Consider the following 20,847-nt stretch of genomic DNA (forward strand, 5'->3'; position numbering starts at 1 on the left):
AAACATGCGCAGCTCTGTGGCGGCAATGGAGCTTGACATCCATGCATGTCCTGACTAGTAAAAGACACTGAGGAACAAGAATAGAAAGACAGAGTGGGAGAGAGAGAGAATGCAAAGGGAAGTACTAAAGGGGACTTTGTGCTGTAAATCCAGCCTTTCAAAATCATGTCAAAACTAGCTTGCAAATTGTTTACAACCTCAAACTTTCCAACCAATCAGAGCCCATCTTTACCGATCAGTTCACAAATCCCCTCCCACCGACAAGAGGACCACAATGTACAGCGAGTTCTTTTAAGCACACTCCTCATATCTATATTTAATGGAAGTGAGCCCAGTTTTAAAACGCGTGACACCAAAGAGGAAACAAGATCCCGCCGATGAGCGTCTTTTCTAATTGCGGAACCCAAGACGTGTTACCGTGACATCACCCCTTTGTCAAACGCAGATCAGCGTGCAGTCACCAGACTCATTACTGTATTTCAGGAACACACTAGGACTCAATGAGCACACTTGATATGGTGACCCCAACACAAAGCTCGAACGTACAGCTAATAAAAATCCATTAAAAACTCTGCTTTGTCATTCATCAGATAAGACAATTACATTTTCTACAGCGGCAACAAAAGAGTCTGAGCGCTCAACATCACCAAGTGTCATGTAAAAACAAACTATGCTCGTTTCCTTCACTTTTCTTAATGCATATCTTGTAGTTCAGTGCTAGCAACAAGTTCACAAGTTTAATTCTCAGGAAATGCAAATTCAAAGTTTCACCTCCAGCTCTTAATAAATCATTTTTCCTTTGAAGCATCAGTGAGCATCTCAACATTCTGTAATAGTTACAGGAGTATCTCAGTTGTCCTCAGTGTGAAAAGATGGATCTCAATCATACAGTTATTTTTGGAAAGGGTTCAAATACATAAAAATGCTGAAAAACCAAAGAATCTGTGGGACCTGAAGGACTTTTCTAATGAAAAGTGGGCAGTTTAACTGTTCAGGACAAATAAGGGACTCATGAACAAAATCACTAAACAAAAAAAAAACAAACAAAAAAAAAAAAAAAAAACAGAGCTCTGGATCATTCAGTTAACAACACAGTATTAGGAATCAAGGGGGTGTACATTTTTGAACAGAGTCATTTTTACAAATGTAACTTTTATTTTCTTTTGTGGACTATATGTAAACCTCTTGTGTTAAATATCTTATTCAGGTCAATACTAAAAAAAATTACATGCATTTTGTATGATCCCTCTTATTTTGGTAAAATAATTAACATTTTTCAGATTCTGAAAGGGAGATGTGAACTTTATCATTTTCTGCAAGTATGGTGCAAGTAAACTTTTGACTTCAACTGTATGTTTTCATTCCATCACCCTGTTTTCATGTGCATTTTGAAGTATTGCATCAGAACTGAGTGATAGAAATGCAAAATTTCGAATAAATATCCCCCCCCAAAAAAATTATGCTCGCTTGAGGTGTTTTTTTTAAAGGGTTAATGTGAATAATGTGTGATGGAAATGCATTTACTAAATAAATTCTTCCATGCGCATCAAAAAAGGTAATGTGACTTTGCACTATGGGACAGCAAAGCCTTACTAACCAGCAGACCGATCTCATTCCACAGCATCTAAAATGTTGTTATGGTCATTCTGGAATGCCCAAGCAAAGGCTGTCAACAAAAACTGTTAGACTACTGCGTTCCCAAACAGCAGGCATTCAACTCCGAAAGAAATGACCACATTTATAGTTTCGTCTGCTAGCTCTGAGAGGCAAGTAATTTATTATATATAAAAATAATTATATTCAGTGCCTTCTCCTACTTTTCTTAGTGGTATAGGGTGTCAGTTTATCAGAAAGTGACACTTTTGTTTTCTTTGACTTGGATGGAAACGGTGCTTATTTGAAAATGTTTTATGTGATTATCCCAAGTTAAACTTGCAACTTTGGAAGGAAACCCAGCTACTGATACCTCTCCTGTCCCCATGTTGACAGGAACTTTCTTCAGACTGAGGCTTATTAAATTTACTTTTGGTGTGAAAGGGCCTTAACAGATGCCAAAAATATAACTTTTGGGACTTTGTTATTAAAAATAAATGAGCTTAGGTAACAAAAAGCAAAGCAAAATAAACATTGTGCGCTACTTTCACAAAAAAGTAACCAAGTATTACAATTAGGTACTTTTTTATGGAGTAATGCAATAATCTAACACATTAGTTTAGTTTTTCCCAAAACTAGATACAAGTTTACCTTGAATAAACCATAGGTTGCGTTGGATAGTGTCTATAAACTGCATAAATATAAATTGCAAAATATTTTAAATAAGTTTGCAAATAGGAAAACATTTACATCTTTCTTTGAAATGCCACTTGATTTGATATTTTGTCATCTAATGCAATGACTTTCATGATTCTATTTGTGAGTTAAAAAGGCACAGACAGAAAAATATCCTTGAGACTTAATTCTGGCTGTCCACCTCTATCAGATTCTTGTAGAGGAATCTGACATAAATAGCTACTTTATTTTGGCACAGCTTAAAAGGAGACAGCATGCTGATCCCACAATGAGGTGAGCATCAACCCAAGAGAAACACAAAATTCCCTCGTCTTTCATCACTTGTTCTGATTTGATCAAGATAAGCAAAAAGCGGGAGAGAACTGGAGTAGTTAGGAGAAGAACGTAATGGCTGAGCAATGTTTTTTTCACTCCAGATCTGATGACATATCAACCAAACCATTAGCTGAACAGATTAGTAGAGAATGAACAGAAACATCTTTCCGTGCAAGTCCTTACTGTTGACAGACTGCAAAGTCTTTAAAAAAACAAAAATAGCACCTGAAGGATCTGTCATGACAGGCATGGAGATTGCTCAATAATATTGTTGTAGGCCATTAATGTTTGAATCTATTAAAACAAACTAAAATTACCCTCACAACTGTGGACTATTACGTGGATTGCACATAGTAAATGTCATATTTACATCTTTCATAACCCTTGCGCTACAAATGGAAACAAATAGCAGCTACCGCATATTTGCATATATATTGACTTGATCAGCAGTGACATTTTTGCGGGCAATAACCAGCAGGAAGTTATTACCGTATTTGGTGTCTGGTCAGTAAATTGGGTGACAGGGTGAACTATGAGGGATGGCTAATTAGGTCTCTTCTCTCTCTATCAGTCTCTGTCTCACATGCACGCACACAAACACGGGAGTAGAGTTTCCAGCACACCTGCGCACCTTGTCAACGGGTATCCACTTTCACACCAACACAGACCTACTGTCCTTACACAGGTCACGACCCTTTTTCTCTAACAGGAAGAGAACAGCCAGAATGACTGCTGCTATCATTAGAATTTTGCAAAGAGGTATATAAATTGATAGTCTGTCCAATCAATCATTTGGAGAGTGTAGAACAGATCATAAATCTGCAGAGCTACAAAACCTGGAGGCATATTATGACACATTCATAAAGTCAGCTTTAAGTGAAAAGATGGTTAGTTTCCCAAAGTCAGTAATAGAATCATATCATATATGCAAAGTCGATAACAGGATCATTTCTGTTATGTAGTACATTTTGAGCTTTGTAATGTTTATTTAATAAAGTATTGATATACAGAAGTATGCTCTGCTCAGACTTGGGCACTTAAAGCAAAACTATTGACAAATGGCAAGAAAATGAACTGGATGGAATTTAAGAGAACAAAAAAACAAAACAAAAAAAAGACCAGAACTTTGTCATTGCTCACTGAGTGATTAGGTTAGCCTAAGGGTACCAATAAAATGATTTTATAATGATAACATAATTCAGATTTTATTAAACAAGATATTGATGTAAAGTGTGGCAAGCCAACTAATAAAACAAATACATGAGGGTAAAATTCAACAATTTGAACATGGAATAGTATTTATGCCACTCAGACGGGCATGTTCTATGCAACTGAGCTTTCTAGTTTTAACATTATTTGTTTTTTAGATATTCCTCTTTAAAATAAATACAAAGTAACCCACATTTGGTTTTTGACCACTGAAAATGTGAACAATTTATCAATTTACTCATGGAGCCGCATTAATATCTCCTTTTATCTGGGGTTGAAGAATTGAGGGCCTTTAAAATGAAGTTACCAATGAGTTACACGCATGCAAACTTGAGGCAAAAAAAGGTGCTTTTTGACAGTTTTGAAGGGTCACCGTTGGCACATAATGAAACAAAAATAGCTGAAGTCAACAGATTTTACTAATAGACCTACCAATCTCTGTGCAAAAATAAAATAACAATGCTGCCAGCTTAACTGTAATTTGGCTGTAAATCTCAGAAATTTGTCATTTTGACCCCCCCTCTACATCATTATATGTGACCCTGGACCACAAAACCATAAATATATCAAATCTTTTTTTTTTAATTAGTATGCATTGCTAAAAACTTCAAGACAATCTTCTCAATATTTAGATTTTATTTGCATCCTCAGATTGCAGATTTTCAAATAGTTGCCAAATATTGTCCTATACTAACAAACCTTACATCAATGGAAAGCTTCATTCAGCTATTCAGCTTTCATATAATGTATAAATCTCAATCCAAAAAAAAAACTTATGACTGGTTTTGTGGTCCAGGGTCACATATATGTCCATCTTCCTCAGAAAAAATAATTAAATCAAAAAATTGAGCCGGAGACCTCTGGTTGAATTGACACGGAATGGCCTATGAGGATTTCATTTAACAAAAAAAAAAAAAAAAACACTTGCTTTTGATATTAGAAAATATTACAACTATTACTATTACGCAAGACTAAGAGGGTGGAAGGTGAAAGGGCACAAATAGTCAAAGTGTTTTAAACTTTACTCCCATGTTGACTGATTTGTAAAACTATGAGAACACAAACTAATCACTTCCATCCTTTAAATGTGTTTTATTCAATATATTAAGATAACTATAAAAATATGAGACAGCATGACAGATACTGCATAACAGAATTGATCCAAACAACGCTCTCTACAGAGTTACGCATTTGTTTACATGTAGTGTTCCTCTACATACACAAACAATATCATGACATATTTACCTTGAACACCTCTGAGAAGAAACCTGAGCCGATCTTCTCGCAGATAAAGTCATCTATTCGTGCCAGGCTGGACACGGCGCTCCGCAGCGCCCGGTAAGAGGACGGCCTGGGCCGGTGCGCTCCATGAATCCCGTGCAAAAGAGAATCCGAAGCCTCCGGGTCCAAGTCATCTTGGTCCATAACGATGGTCCCGGATGACATTATCTTGCGCACTGTAAATTCCACCACGAGGGTTTACATATCTCTGCCGCTCTCGCAACACTGCAGTTTCAAGGTCCCTTGTAATTGTTTGACAAGAAAAAAAGAGCGGGTCCGCCTTTCGTTCAAGTTAAGAAGGACTACACGCAATCCCCGTTGCGCGTCCGGCGCGTGACCGAGCTTCAGGTCTCATGCGTCGCTTCCTCCGTACCGATGTCTGGCCTCATTTTCAGTAACGTATCACATTCCTGTTTCAAATAAGAAATGGAGAATAGATCTCAACAACAGTTACATTTAAACCCTGATCAATATCGGCTTGTCTTGCGGCGAACATGTTTGAGTGAAGTTACACTAGTGTAAATGATAGTGCACAGCGGCGGCATCTTCCGCTACAGCCTGACTGCGGATGATGAATTATACATAGAGAAGTGAGGTGATACTCGTCGTCGCGACCTCTTTAAAACACTGTTTTATGTCGTTATTTGTTATCTAAACTAACCTTGTTTCAGTCAATATCATATTTTGCCACCATTTCGTTTTTTCGTGATGCTTACCTGCGCTGCTCTACAGGTACAAACTTATCGAGTTCTTGTTTCACCAACTTCCAGTTCTCAGTCCGCAGTAAATATCCTAAAATGATGGAAGCGTTTGCTCCGTTCCCCTCGTGTTTTATTTTGAAAGCAACTAAACGGGGAGCCCCCACTGGCATCTGTGTACGCAAGTCGCAGGAAATGTGTGCAGACTGAGTTTGAGTTCTTATTGGAAGCGACTCACCTGGGCGGGTCCAGCAGCAGCGGCGGCTCACCTGCGGGGGCGCGCCTGCAGTCAGTCAAACAGTCAAGACAGTCTGGCGAAGCTCATGTGGTGGTGATGCGGATGAAACGGGGAGCCACGCCCCCCACACTTCTAGCCCAAATCCCTATTATTGTACCTCTGTTGGCTCGCAATAAAAACAGCTTTTATTAAGGCTGTTTGTCTTAATAAAAGACATTTTTGGCTGTGCGCATATTATTTTTATTCATTTAATAAAGAAAAAATGTATGTCACGATTTGGTCAGTTACCTGGATGTGGCCATATTGGCTATACTCGGATATAAACAACAGCATGGATTGCACGGTTGATGTACTACTGAATACGTTGTTCTGCTAATTTATGCTGTCTAAACCACAGAAAAAAATGTGGAAGCTGCTAAATCATGTAGTAGAAGGACTTAGTAAGCAGGAAAGGGCACAATATTTTGGCAAACTAAAGTTAATAAGTGGTAAAGATATGTACTAGCCATATTAATTAAGATATTAGTCTAATATTTTTCCTACCTGACCGGAAATTATAAGAACAAACACATGTTGTCCAGATTCTTGTGCTGGAAATCCTGGTTCAGTTTGGCCAACCACAAAAGCCTTTTGTTTCTCAGAGAGTGTTTTACACTCTTTTCCTTGACTTGTTCGAACTTTTGGCAGTCTAATAGCCTACTCCAAATGTTTTTTATCCTGGTCCGGCCGATAGTACAGCCCAAAACGTGACAATAATTTATTAATAATTTATTTTGAGCCGCAAAAATCAGCAAAATCAGCAAGATTTGTTAGGTTCAGTGGCATTGTTTACATTCAGTGCCACCAATATAGCCGATTGATGACGCTTCATGAAAACACTCTGTAGACTTTATTTGTGATATGCAAATATATAATAAAGTGATACATAATGACAGTAAGGTAGGGAAGTGTGGGGTGAGTTGAGGCAGTTTTACTTATGGTGTTTTTAAAGCGAGCACATGATGGGTCCAACTTATAATAAATTTCAGGATTTAGTGCATCATTGGGATTCAATTACATTGAATCTAAAATAAATTGTCAAATTATGATTTTGAGATCTTTTCACACTAAGGACAACTCATATGCAACTATTACAGAAGGTTTGAATGCTCACTGATGCTTCAGAAGTAAACACGATGCATTAAGAGCCAGGAGTGTAAACTTTTGAACAGAATGAAGATGTGTACATTTATTTATTTATTTGCTGAAATATCTTTTTTTTTTCTTTTAGTACTGCCTTCTGTAAGAGTCTCTCGGTTGTCCTTTTGAACTGGGTAATTTTTATAAATTCAACTATTATTTTCTCTTGTGGACTATATGTAAACGTCTTTGCATATAGTAAAATATTTTATTCAGGTCAATACTAAATAAAAAATAGCATGCATTTTGTATGATCCCTTTTATTTTGGTTAAAATAATTAACACTTTCTGCAAGGTGTATGCAAACTTTTGACTTCAGCTGTATATAACCTATTATAATTGATTGTGTCTTTTTGTTAGATGTGCCTAGCATCACCAGAACCAACTAATTAATATTCATGTGCTGTAAAAACTCTGAGCCACTGGTCTGAACAATATCGACAGTTGATGCTTATTCTCGTATGAGGACGACTCGAAGCCATTTGAGAAATATAGTTATTATATAGGGCATTTTTTTCTTCAATCTTTGAAAAACCCACATAGGCCTACCAGAGATTATAACAAACAGCATGACTCTGCCATTTCAGTAATGTTTATTATTTTTAGTAGGCTTTTTTGTTAATCCAGGACAAACTAGGCTACAGTGCTGTGTGAGAAACTTTATACGAAGACAACACCTATCAAATCTATGATGTATGAATTATTGAGCAAGACCGTCACTGTTAAGTTATTTATGAGCTTTAAAGGTGCTTTTGTTTTGAAAGTATTGGACACCTTTCAGTTTTTTAAAGTTTGTCAAATGTGTGACGTCCATTTGTGGATAAATAATAGTCTAATATAATGCATGAAATCATTCATTTAAAACCATGATGTTTTCAGTCACCCGTTAGCTTTGTCGTATGACCTTTTAACTTTAAGTATTGAGCTAAATTTTACTGTGCAAGAATATAATATCTCACGGTAAATAAAGCACGCATCTGGCCTCTTGAATAAATGAGTCAATGCTTGAGAGCACAGAGCTCATTAAATTGCTCCTGTTGGCGTTAATGGGTGTAGAGTTGCATCGAGCAGAACATGAAAGTGTGTTGTATGCCATGAAGAAACTGCTTGCATTGCTCTCTGCTGCCATCTAGTGTCACACGACTAAAGAGCAAAAATATAGATTTTGAATGCTAACTTGTTCAAATAAATGAAATCTATTTCACAGATAAAGTACCAGTTTTTAAAACATTTTTATTGTCCTAGGTAATAAGAGAAAAATTGTGCATTATAGGAATGAAAGCAAAGAAAGAAAATGCTTGAGCAAATATGTCCTAAAACATGCATAAAATAATTTTCTACCAAAATGTTGAACGTTTACATTTAGTGTATTTGGTAGATTTTTACACACTTCAATTCTTTGAACAAAAGCACATATATATTTCAGACTCATGTTTATAAAAAATCATTTTCATTTGGTATTTTTATATTTAGGTGTAATTCATTCACTGTAATTAACAGGTGAGATGATCAGTGGTGCTGAATTTTTACCTGCACCATTAGCCCAAGGACTTAAAAATGGATAGAGATTCCCAGTGAAAAACTGACCAGTGAAAGAGTAGATATGAGACTTAGCATTCACATCATAAAAGGAGACCAGACCTTCCTCATAATCCACAAACACACCCACCTTCTGAAGCTTCACATTCAAGGAAAGGGGGACAAGGGAAGATTCGCAAGCTTTATATTCTTTTTCATTACTCTGCCACAAAGTCCAATTTCCATTCTCAGGACAGAGGTTAAGTGTCCCCTTCCTGTTAATGGATTCTCTTGCCACACCTAAACTCCACTGAGGCTTTCCCTTAACCTGCACCTCAAAATAAAACCTCCCAGACGAAAAGCCTTTGTTTCCCAGGACAATCACATGTTTATCAAACCTCTTGTAACTCTGTGGGAGATTTTGCCTTATGTTTCCATGTCGCACTTTTTTTCCATCTTCAGACAGAATCAGTTCAGGATTAGCTGTGTCAGGATCCAGAGTCACATCCACTGAGAGAGTAGAAATCACAGCATCAGAACAGAAATATTTTATGCATTTAATTTTTAATAAGTGAATGCTAATAATGGAAATTGGGAGAAGAAATTTAAAGAAATAGTTCACCCAAAATGAAAATGTACTGAAAATTAACTCACCATCAGGCCATCCAACACGAAAATGAGTTTGTGTCTTCACCAGAACAAATTGTGAGAAATTTAACATTGCATCACTTGTAAATGCTGCAGTCAAAATGAGATTCCAAATGGCTGATAAAAATATCAGAATATTTGTATAAGAAACCCATTAAAACATTTTAACTTGATACCATCGCATCTAACCAAAATATCATAATTAATAATTCATTCGTAATAATTCTTTATGGTCCTTCCCCTGTTGTCCTCTCACATCAAAATCCGACTTTTTCAAATTAAAGTTTCACTTAAGAAACCAATATTATGGGCAGAGGATTCGTATAGCAGTGGTTGGACATTAAAACATCTTAATGTTGGATTTGTTTTTTACAAACATGCAGCTTTTCACCTCACAAGACATTAATTAATAGACTGGAGTCACATGGATTACTTGTGGATTATTGTTTTGTTTTTATCAGCTGTTTGACCTCTTATTCTAAGGGCACCCATTCACCGCAGAGAATCCACTAATAAGCAAGTGCAATGCTAAGTTTCTCCAAATCTGTTCTGATGAAGAAGCAGACTCATCTACATCTTAGATGGCCTGCGAATGTGTACATTTTCATTTTTGGGTGTACTATTCCTTTGAGTTACTGTGTGTATTTGATTGAATAGGACACTGTACCTGCATACTGCTGTACCCTCTTCAACACTGTAACATACATAACAGTAGACGATGAGATCTTTATATACATTCAGACACATTTATGAATTGAATTGCTTTTAAACATGCTTGAAAGAAAAAAGTGCTTTAAAAACGAGCAGCGTTAGGTGTTGACAATTTCAATTGAAACAGGAAGACAGGGTGGGACATATTAAAATATCAAGCCCCGCCCTATTAAAAAAAATAGCCAATAGCTTTTCGTTTTTTTCACAGGTTGGCAGAACTTGGCACTAAGCTTGGTAAAAAGCTGCATCTAACAGCAGCAGTCTCGTCCATACGGCTATAAAATATACCATTCTTTGTAGAATTCAAATGGGTCTGATACGTTTTGTGGTCTCCGCTGACTCGCATGTAATCGTGTCTTTTGACCGGAGCAGACTGTGCGTGCGCTGTGGCGGTTCGCATGACAAGGCGCGAAACCAGACTTCATTCGCCCCAATGGAAAGCATATTTACACTATCTAAATCATACCCTATCCCCTATATAGTGCACTATGTGCCATTCACCATACAGAAAATACGAATTCTGTGAACCAACGACCGACTTCAGCCGCAGCTTCAGCGTCTAAGTTCAGGGGGCGGGACTCTTCGTATTCTAGAAAGCATTTGATTGGACAGAAAGTTTAATGAGAAGCTCAAGTGCAGGGTGATGTCATCAAAATCATTGATCCATATTGGTGGAAGTTAAAGACAGTAAGTTTTGAATGCTTTTATATCTTGTAAATGCAAATTTTTGTCATTATTTTGGAGGATACTACCTTACAGATAACCTCATGGCTAAGATATTCATACTAAAAGCCAAAATTTTTGGATTGAGCCGCCTGACAGAAAGAAGAAATAATACTCTTAAGCGTGATGCATAAAATTGGATGAGTGCATGCTCTCATTTAATAATAAAAAACAAATTCAACGACCTTACAATTGCAACAAAAACTACCTTTCTGAAAACTGATTACCTAAAGTGCATGATTTATGTGTGTTATAAAGTTGAATAATTTTGTAACTGCTGATATTGTGAAATAAGAATCTGTAAAACCTACCAGATTGACTGAGTTTCTCATCTAGAGTCTTCTGCAGCTGAGTCAGAGCTCTTCTCAGAGTCTCCACACTAACATTAGTGTTGATACGGATTCCAGCCCAGATATTGGTGTCTAAAGGGTTGCACAGGGATGGATAAATCTACAGCAGGAGAGAGACAGAGAAATCCTTCAGCATGTCGAGTGTTATCCTGTGTTGTCAATTCAAGTCACCTTTATTTATATAGCGCTTTTAACAATACAGATTGTGTCAAAGCAACTGCACAGTATTTAAACAGCACACTAGTGTGTAAGTAACGCATTATTGTAAACAATCAATTTTCAGTTAAAGGCAGTTCATCAATGAATTCAGAGATATCATCGTCAGTTCAGTTCAAATAGTATACGATATCGCTGGAAAGTGTCCCCAACTAAGCAAGCCAGAGGCGACAGTGGCAAGGAACCAAAACTCCACAGGTGACAGAAATGGAGAAAAAAAACCTTGGGAGAAACCAGGCTCAGTCAGGGGACCAGTTCTCCTCTGGCCAGAAGAAACCAGCAGTTTGTACCAATGTCTGATTGTAGAGAAGGATTGATTATTGTGAGCAGAGAGAGAGAGAGAGACACTGACCTGTAGGAAGTGCAGGTGATCCTCAGTGTGTGAGAGCTTTCTCAGCTCAATGTTTCTCCTCTTAAGTTCAGTGATCTCCTGCTCCAGCTCTTTAATCAACGTTTCAGCCTGCGTTTCTGCTGCTTTCTGCTTCCGCTCCATCATCTCCAGCAGCTCAGACTGACATCTCTCGATGGAGTGGATCAGACTAGTGAACAGCTCAACATTGTCTGCTTTCTCGTTTTCAGTGTTTTTCTGATTAGTCAGATTTATAAAAAATAAATAAAAAAAATCAGAACTTTTCTAAAAGCAGAGTATCAGATAAATCTAATTTATTTATAAATTTGATTTAAATGAACTTGAATATATAGGCTTACTTTTCTTAGCTCCACTGAGTGCTGGATTTCTTCAATCTTCTTCATTCTGTCCTGGATCATTTGCTTCACATCTGTCTGAGTCTTTATAAGCTGACTCTATGGGCAGAGAATAATAATAATAATACATCAGTATTTACTTCATGTAATTATTTATTTACAAAAAAATTAAGAAGTGTAAACATACATATCAAAATAATGAAGTAAAATAAATTAAAAGCTATCTTTAATATTTGATATTTCCTACCTTCTTCTCTTCACTCTCCTGCTCTACAGGAACATAGTTGTGAGACTTGTGTTCAGTCACAGTGCACATCACACAAACACTTGTCTGATCATTTTTGCAGAAAAGCTCGAGCGGTCTGTTGTGTTTCTGACACAAATGATCCTGCAGACTTTTTATAGGGTCTATCAGTTTGTGTATTTTTAAACCTGGAACCCTCAAATGACGCTCCAGGTGAGCCTCACAGAAAGAGCTCTGACACGTAGGGCATGACTTCAGGGCTTTCTGTTTTTTGCCCGTACAGATATCACACAACACCGCAGGTATTTTCAGAGGACTTCTCTTTTTGTAGCGATCTACAATCTCTCTGAGAGTTGTATTGACCCTGAGTTCAGGTTTTTGTTTAAATGTTTCTTTACAAATTGGGCAGCTGTAGTCATGCCCATTGTTCCAGCATCCTTTCAGGCAGATCTTGCAGAAGTTGTGTCCACATGGAGTGGAGACTGGATCTGTGAACACATCCAGACAGATGGAACACTGGAGCTCCTCACTCAGAGAATCAGCTGAAAGGAAGACATGAGATATAAGTGAGATATAAAAAGTATCAAATACAAGTCCATAATCCGTTATTTTAAAAGGGTTAATGACTTACATGAAGATAAATTCGGACTCCTTTTCACTCGTGGAGATTCTGCCATTGCGTTTGCCCTTTTAAATATTAAAATAAATAATAATTTAAAAACACATCAGGTCTGGTTTTACAGCAAAAATCATCACCATTCATAAGAGTCAAATGATAACACATACATCTTAAAAAAAAGATATCGAAATACACTACCAGTCAAAAGTTTTTGAACAGTATTGTTTTTAAAGAAGTCTCTTCTGCTCATGAAGCCTGCATTTATTTGATCCAAAGTACAGCAAAACAGTAAAACTGACTTTCTTCATCAAAGAAACCTGGAAAAATTCTACTCAGCTGTTTTCAATAATAATAATAATAATAATAATAATAATAATAATAATAAATGTTTTTTTGAGCAGCAAATCAGAATTTTGGAATGATTTCTGAAAGATCATGTGACTGGAGTAATAATGCTAAACATTGAGCTTTGAAATCATTTACTGTTTTTGCTGTACTTTGGATCAAATAAATGCAGGCTTGGTGAGCAGAAGAGACTTCTTTAAAAACATTAAAAAAACCTTTGACTGCTAGTATATGTTTTTCCTTAATATATTTAATATTTATAGTTAATATATTTAAAGGTATATTAAATGTTTTCATCCCATGTTTAAAAAAATAATTTTGAGGGTGAAATATTCTTGGAAAGACAGTGACAGGAATTAAAACAATTTAAACTATATAAAATAAACGTCTGTAAACACGATCAAATGTAGTCAATCTTGCGTTTTCACTAATCTGTGTTCAGTCTGCCTGCTCATATACTTCCTGCTTAAGTCTTCACGACGTAAAAATTACAACATACTTTTCATCTTCTTAGAAGCAAGCAAAATTACATACATTTAATATAATTTGCTTCAGTGCTATAACAAAACACAACTAGATGAGCATTTGACTCATGATTCCTGGACTGCTTTTTCCAGACAGGCGTATATCATACATGCACTGAATAAGTCCACTAACACCAATGCTTTCTTTTATATTTCTATCACATACCTTTGAGTATCATCTGTCCTCACAGACAGCTTGCGTACATATGGATAGCTGAACATTTTAATGTTTAAACTTTAAGACAAAAAGGTTTCCAGATTGTTGGTTTTCAGTGTCCAGAAGGCTTGTTTCATTTCCCCGAAAGTTTCCGCCCACCTAGTCACACATTAGTCCTGTAGCTCCTCCCATATTTTCTTTATATGGAACAGATCAGGGTTTTCTCTGCTATGGATGTGTTTGATACACATCTGTGTTCATCTGTATGAGTGTATGAGGGCTTTTTATTAGGCCATGAAGAAGGTTAACACAACACATTTGTTGTTGGGACCATTTGTTAAGACTTTTTTTTTTGATAATCAATTGGAAAAAATATTTAGGTGGCTGGACATACCAGAAGAAAGAGTACTTCTTTAGACAAATAATACTCTGGGAAGATCTTTAGTCAGTTGACTGCTGGAGGAAGCCATGACTGAAACAAAAAGTTAAAACAAATCCGTTTCATTGCACTTGCTTCCTAGATGTTTTTACATTTAAAAGAGAAAAATACTGTTTTTTACAACAATACAATTTGAAGAGTGCATAAATATTGTATGAATCACTGTGCTGTAAATCTGACTAGAAAGGGACCCTCCTTAGAGCAACATATTACTGTCCCTTTTTGACCTTGCTTCTGCATCTGTGTACAAAACCTAATCAATTTATAAATTACTCATAAGAATAGCGCTATATTCTCTATACGGAAGATAAAGGAGGTCAAAGTTCAGCATCTATAGAGATAAATTGCTGTGGGAGTGGTATGTGTGCACTGCGCTTTACATCTCTTACTGCATGATCTCTGCTTTCGCCACAATGGCATTGACAACCGGAGAGCGTGTGCAGCGCTTCCTGCTGGTCCTCGTGTCCAGGCTGCTCCTGGCTCTCTTTAGGCTGGTCTCACCCGGCACAAAACGACCAAAACATCTCCCTCCAATCAGAAACCCACTGCTTACTCTCTCTGCAGTGCAACTAGCTGAGAAGATACGCAGAAGAGAGGTTTAAGCTTTTATTTTCATTAGTTCTGTCACAGCTGAGCATTAAAGAATGTATACAAGACAGGTGTTTTGTTATTGTTATGGAGAGTTTGTTTTGAGTGCTGGCCTGGTTTTACAGTGGAATAATGAATGAAAGATACTATAACCAATGACTGGATCATATCTTGTAACTGATAAGTGTATAAGCTGTTTCACAGATACAGTTCTGGTTCAACAATGCCAGGCTGTAGTGTTCACCCAACACCTAAATTAAATGTAACTTGTTGCTAACACTGCCTCAATTCCAAAGATTTAAATGAAGCAGGCTTTACTGCATATATTTCCTGACTGGACTTAAGTAATCTTGGGTTATCTTGTCAACTTTATCATGGATAATTGTTACAAAGGGCTCTGAGGTGCAAATGATCTAGCACAATAAATCTAGATGATTAATCATTTAATTTTTTATTTATCATCAAAACCAACTGGTATCTAAATTGTAACTGGCAAGTTTGTTCTTGTTTCACAGAAAAAAAAGGCATATAGGTTTGGACCATCATGTGATATACACTTTTAAAAGGTTGAAAAAGACTCAAATTTTTATTATTATTATTTAAACATTTTTTTGCAGCAATGCCTTAGAAAAACCATTTAGGGTTCCCCAAAGAACCCTTCAGAGAACAGCTCTGAAAGAATAAATTTTCCTGATAATTTACTCACCCCCATGTGATCCGAGATGTTCATATCTTTCTGTCTTTAGTCGCAAAGAAATTAAGGTTTATGAGTAAACCATTTCAGGATTTTTGTCCATGACTTCAATGGTGGCCAATGGGTTGAAGGTCCAAATTGCAGTTTCATTGCAGCTTCAAAGGGCTCTACACGATCCAAGCCGAGGAATAAGGGTCTTATCTAGCAAAACAATCTGTCATTTTCTTAAAACAATAAAAATGCATATACTTTTAACCACAAATGCTCGTCTTGCACCAGCCCAACCTCACGCATTCCATAATCATGTTGGAAAGGTTATGCGTGATGAAGGCTCTCTCATTGAAATCCACTATACGGAGACAAATCCTGGAATGTTTTCCTCAAAAACTGTAATTTTTTTGCAACTGAAGACAGAAAGACACAAACATTTTACTAATCTAAATATACGTTTAAATGGTCCTCTGATATTGTAAGTGCTTATAAGTCCTAAAACAACATCAATTACAGATTCACCACTGCAGAACACACAGTTTTGATGATCTTTTATAATATTAAATACTAATCTATTTGATTTGTAAGTTTAGGTTACTAGTGTGGAGGTTGTCCAGGCCTATATTGACAGGATACAGGAGGTGAACCCACTGCTCAATGCTTTGGTCAAAGACAGGTGGGCAGTAACAATGTTTGTGTATGACTGAACTGGACATTTCACTATAAATGTACACTGTCCTCTCTTTCAGGTTCCCATTTGCCATTCAGGAGGCCGCTCGCGCAGATAAACTAATAGAGGAAGAGAATGGAGGAGAGGAAGTTCTGAGGAACCGATTTCCTCTGCTAGGAGTCCCACTGTCTGTCAAAGAGTGATTTGCTCTACAGGGTACACTTCCCATAATGCTCTCTGCCTTGCATGCACACACAGTATCACCCTAAAGAGGTTTATTTTGAGTTTCATTCCTGCTTATCAAATGGCTATTATTATAATTATAATTTCAACTATATATCCACCTTATTTTTCCTGTAAGAGCAGGGAATTTGTACATCTTATGGGTCTGGCTTCTGGTCTCATCCACGTCCAGCTCTTTTTAGCTATACAAAACAGCTAAACTAACTGGTTGGATCGGGAAAAACATTTGGAGTAATGTTATACTATAGACGTAACTATAGACTGCCAAACAAATCAACTAAAAGAGTGCAAAAAAAAAAAAAACAGTCTGAGGAACAAAAAGCGTTTGTGGTTGGCCAAACTGAAGCATTTCCAAGGCAAGAATCTTGACAAGATTAATGTTTGTTCTTATCATTTCCGGTCAGGTGTGTGAAATATTAGGTTAATATCTTAATTAATACTGCTTGTACGTATCTTAACCACCTATTAACTTTAGTTTGTCAAAATAATGCGCCCTTTCATTTTCTAAATGATTTAGCAGCTTCCACATGTTTTTTCCGTAGTTTAGACAGCAGAATAACTCATTCAGTAGTACACTAACTCTGCAATCCATGCTGTTGTTTACATCCGAGTATCGCCAATGTGGCCGTGGATCTGGGTAACTGACCAAATCGTGAAGTAAGTACAACCCTCTATTGAGTAAAATATGTTTTACAAAGATTGCGACATCCAGTTTTATTGGGCTGTAACTAGCAAACACTACTTGTTGATCCAAGAGGGATAAATTTTAACCATGCTCATATTGTCATTCATATACACAAGCTTCACAATTGGCAAAATTAAGAGAATACTAGAAGTGATTAATTTATTGATTTATGTTATCTGCTCCCACAGGTATGCCCAATACTGGCGGGTTGAAATCTAGGAGTAAAGTACTTGTCAGTGTGGATGCTCCTCCTGTGGCTTTCTTGAAAAGAGCTGGAGCAATTCCTCTGGGAGTCACCAACACCAGTGAGCTTTGCATGTGGATGGAGTCCAGCAACACCTCTACGGGATCACAAGTAACCCCTATGACCTCGAAAGGATGTGTGGCGGAAGCTCAGGTTAAAAAAAAAAAATTGGTTTTTATAAAAGCTTATATAAACTGGATATACAAAAAAATTTAACTGCATCAATCACTGTTTGAATTCCATGATTTTGCACTAATGTTCAGCTTAACATAATATGGTGAAAAGTTGAAAAAGCATACATTCCAGACAAAAGTTTTTGGACACTAAGACTTTTAATGTTTTTAAAGAATTCTCTTCTGCTCACCAAGCCTGCATTTATTTGATCCAAAACACAGCAAAAGCAGTAATATTGAGAAATATTAAAAAATAAATGTAACCGAAATAATAAAATTAATACATTTAGCAAGGATTCTTTAAATTGATCAAAGGTGATGATAAAGGCATTTATAATGTTTCAAAAGATTTCTATTTCAATTAATAATAAATGCTTTTTGAGCAGCAATTCAGATTATTAGAATGATTTCTGAAGGATCATGTGACTGGAGTAACAAAGCTAAAAATTAAGCTTTGAAATCACATGAATAGCACAGTATTACTGTTTTTGCTGTCTTGCTTTGGATCAAATAAATGCAGGCTTGGTGAGCAGAAGAGACTTCTTTAAAAAACATCAAAAATCTTAGCGTCCAAAAACCTTTGACTGTTAGTGTAAACTAAATTATTGTAATAAACAAATTCTTTTTAAATGACTACTCGGGTTCTGGTCCAATGTGTCGCTACGCTGAAGACCTGCTCCCTCTTCTGAAGATTATGGCTGGACCCACTGCAGAAAAGTACATCTGACAAAGATAAAAACAGTGAATACAAATATCAGTTTTTTTCTACAAGTTGGTACTGACACCAAGTATATTTTACAGGCTCTCCCTCTCAGAAGATGTGGATCTGAAAAAGTTACGTTTTTTCACAGTAGTAGATGATAGTGGATCTCCACTGACATCTCCAATAGATAACCAGCTCATTCAAGCTCAAAAGAGGGTGAGAAGAACATAATACATGTATAATATAAATAAACATAAACATCAATGCTTCTGTAATCAGTTGTATTGCTGAATATATGCATGTGAGCCTAATTTAAACCGTTTTGTGGTAGTAGTCAAATCGAAAAAGCTTTATTTTTGATTGTTTCTGATCACAGGTGGCTGCTCGCTTAGAGGCAGATCTTGGAGTTACAGTTAAGGAAGTTAGTTTTCCTCAGCTCAAATACTCTTTTCAGATCTGGGACACATTTTTGGCTCTCCCTGACAAAGATGGCAAGGTGTAGTACCTTAAGTTGCCTTGACATACTAAGTATCTTATTAAAGACTTAAAGTCTACATTGTTTACTTGCATTCCACAAATGGTTTTAGAAACCGCAAGTGCTTACAAAAACAAAAGTGGTACAAAAAGAGAATTAGAGCAAGTTTGGGTGTGTGTTTATTCCAGCCTCCACAGCCTTTTGTTGAGCTAATGGCAAATAGAGGCTCTGTGTGGCCTATTTGGGAGCTGATAAAGAGGATATTTGGAAGATCTGAACACACTCTGGCTTCTATTGGTAAACTCTAACCAGCTTTATTCTTTTTCAAGTAACTAACATGTTTTGTTATAGTTTTAAATGAATAATCCTGACTGTAAAGCTGATCTACATACTGTATAGGTTTTAGCAAATAGTTTTTTAACTGTGGTTGTCCATAATTTGGTCTTGTTCTGTTCTTGCTTGACACGCATTTCCCTTGTGGCTGATTTCAGGTTTGGCTCTAATGGAGAGTTTTCACAGCTCTAAGCCATCGCAGTTCATCCTGAAACAGAAGGAAGAGCTGCAGAGAGAGATGGAGGATCTGCTGGGGACAGATGGGGTGCTGCTGTACCCCTCTCATCCTATTCTCGCACCCAAACACCACCATGCCCTTTTTACTCCATATAACTTCAGTTACACAGGTTAACGATTGCTTGAAGGAAAAGTTCACTTCCAGAACAAACATTTAGAGATAATTTACTCACCCCCTTGTCATCCAATATGTTCATGTCTTTCTTTCTTCAGTCATAAAGAAATTGTTTTTTTCATATAGTGGACTTCAATGGTGCCCTGAGTTTGAACTTCCAAAATGCAGTTTGAATGCGGCTTTAAACAATCCCAGCCAAGGAAGAAGGGTCTCTTACTAAAGAGATCTAAAGAGCTATAAGTTAAGAGTGGTCAAACATAAATAGACGTTAATGTTAAATTTCAAATCAATACAGTGGCAGCAAGGCAAATCAATAACAGTGTGTAACAGAAATAGGTGGAGACACTGTAAATGCAACAAAGAAAACAACAATATATTTGAAAACCATTTTACCTGTTTCTAGGGATCCTGAACATCCTAGGCCTGCCAGTGACCCAGTGTCCACTGGGTCTGAGCGAGGAGCGATTGCCTTTGGGCATCCAGGTGGTGGCTGGGAAACTTCAAGACCGTCTAACAATGGCTGTGGCGCTCTACCTGGAGAAGGCTTTTGGAGGCTGGGTCGATCCTGGAGTGCCTTAAACACTGAAGGCACTGGAGGAAATGCTGAGACTATCTCTGACAGTAATACTGCAATAGACAATCTTAACCAACACTGCTTTATCTAGTTGATTTAAATGGACAGTCACCCAAAAATTCAGTCATCATGTACTCACTCTCATATTGTGAAACACAAAAGACAAATATTTTGAAGAAACAAAAACAGTTTTGGTGCCATTTGAATGAAAAAAAAAAAAAAAAAAAAACATTTCAAAATATCTTCCATGTTCCACAGATTTGGATTGACATGAAGGCGAGTAAATGATAGCAGAAATCCCTTTAAGACAAATAAGTGGTTAAAAACTATGCCTTTTTAAGTCAGTATTTAGATATGACTTGCAAAAGAAAGTGTAATCATTTTAGCAGATCTATATAAGCAGATATTAACAAGAAGAAAACGCTTAAAGGAATAGCTCACCCCAGATTTTTAATTCTGTCATTAAAAATTAGAAAGCTATCAGATTTCATCAAAAATATCTTGATTCATGTTACGAAGATGAACGAAGGTCTTATGGGTTTGGAATGACATGAGGGTGAGCAATTAATGACTGAATTTTCATTTTTGGGTGAACTATCCCTTTAAGGGCTTTTTTAACTAAAGAATTTATACATCACCACACATCATTAAAAACTGTAAAAAAAATTGTCTCAGACTTTGCACACAGATAAAATATAAAGGCATTGATTCAGT

General features: G+C 36.7%; 3 protein-coding genes across 3 annotated transcripts in view; 1 reads left to right on the top strand and 2 right to left on the bottom strand.

Annotated features, from left to right (window-relative positions):
* tesk1b (testis associated actin remodelling kinase 1b) overlaps positions 1 to 5,983 on the bottom strand; it is a 15,203-nt gene extending 9,220 nt beyond the window's left edge. The window contains exons 1-2 of the mRNA XM_073836637.1: positions 5,811 to 5,983; positions 5,059 to 5,504 (exon numbers count right to left, since the gene is read on the bottom strand). Coding sequence (XP_073692738.1) covers positions 5,059 to 5,259 — 201 coding nt within the window. The 5' untranslated portion in view covers positions 5,260 to 5,504; positions 5,811 to 5,983. The remainder of the gene's footprint in view (positions 1 to 5,058; positions 5,505 to 5,810) is intronic.
* A 2,450-nt stretch (positions 5,984 to 8,433) lies between these two features.
* Positions 8,434 to 14,097, bottom strand: btr09 (bloodthirsty-related gene family, member 9). The gene is made up of 8 exons (XM_073837207.1): positions 13,979 to 14,097; positions 12,956 to 13,011; positions 12,328 to 12,866; positions 12,084 to 12,179; positions 11,728 to 11,961; positions 11,121 to 11,259; positions 10,043 to 10,069; positions 8,434 to 9,237 (listed from the first exon to the last, which is right to left on the bottom strand). Exons 1-8 carry the CDS (start codon positions 14,032 to 14,034, stop codon positions 8,690 to 8,692), a joined length of 1,695 nt encoding a protein of 564 aa, XP_073693308.1. The 5' UTR covers positions 14,035 to 14,097; the 3' UTR covers positions 8,434 to 8,689.
* A 724-nt stretch (positions 14,098 to 14,821) lies between these two features.
* faah2b (fatty acid amide hydrolase 2b) lies at positions 14,822 to 20,195 on the top strand. The gene is given in 11 exon segments (XM_073836638.1): positions 14,822 to 15,004; positions 16,275 to 16,357; positions 16,431 to 16,567; positions 17,468 to 17,611; positions 17,614 to 17,785; positions 18,264 to 18,413; positions 18,498 to 18,615; positions 18,776 to 18,895; positions 19,063 to 19,171; positions 19,366 to 19,554; positions 19,963 to 20,195. Coding segments are annotated over 11 exon segments (1,638 nt in total).
* The last annotated feature ends 652 nt before the right edge of the window (positions 20,196 to 20,847 follow it).

The sequence above is a fragment of the Garra rufa genome, chromosome 3 (assembly GCF_049309525.1).
Source record: "Garra rufa chromosome 3, GarRuf1.0, whole genome shotgun sequence".
Taxonomy (NCBI): Eukaryota; Metazoa; Chordata; class Actinopteri; order Cypriniformes; family Cyprinidae; genus Garra; species Garra rufa.

What these genes read in the sequence shown, in the direction of transcription:
- btr09 (XM_073837207.1), bottom strand. Translation starts at nt 14,034, where the DNA reads ATGTTCAGCTATCCATATGTACGCAAGCTGTCTGTGAGGACAGATGAT. An exon ending in AGGACAGATGATACTCAAAG is followed by an intron (nt 13,012 to 13,978) that starts GTATGTGATAGA and finishes AATATTTAAAAG; the next exon opens with GGCAAACGCAATGGCAGAAT. An exon ending in AGGAGAGTGAAGAGAAGAAG is followed by an intron (nt 12,180 to 12,327) that starts GTAGGAAATATC and finishes CTCTGCCCATAG; the next exon opens with AGTCAGCTTATAAAGACTCA.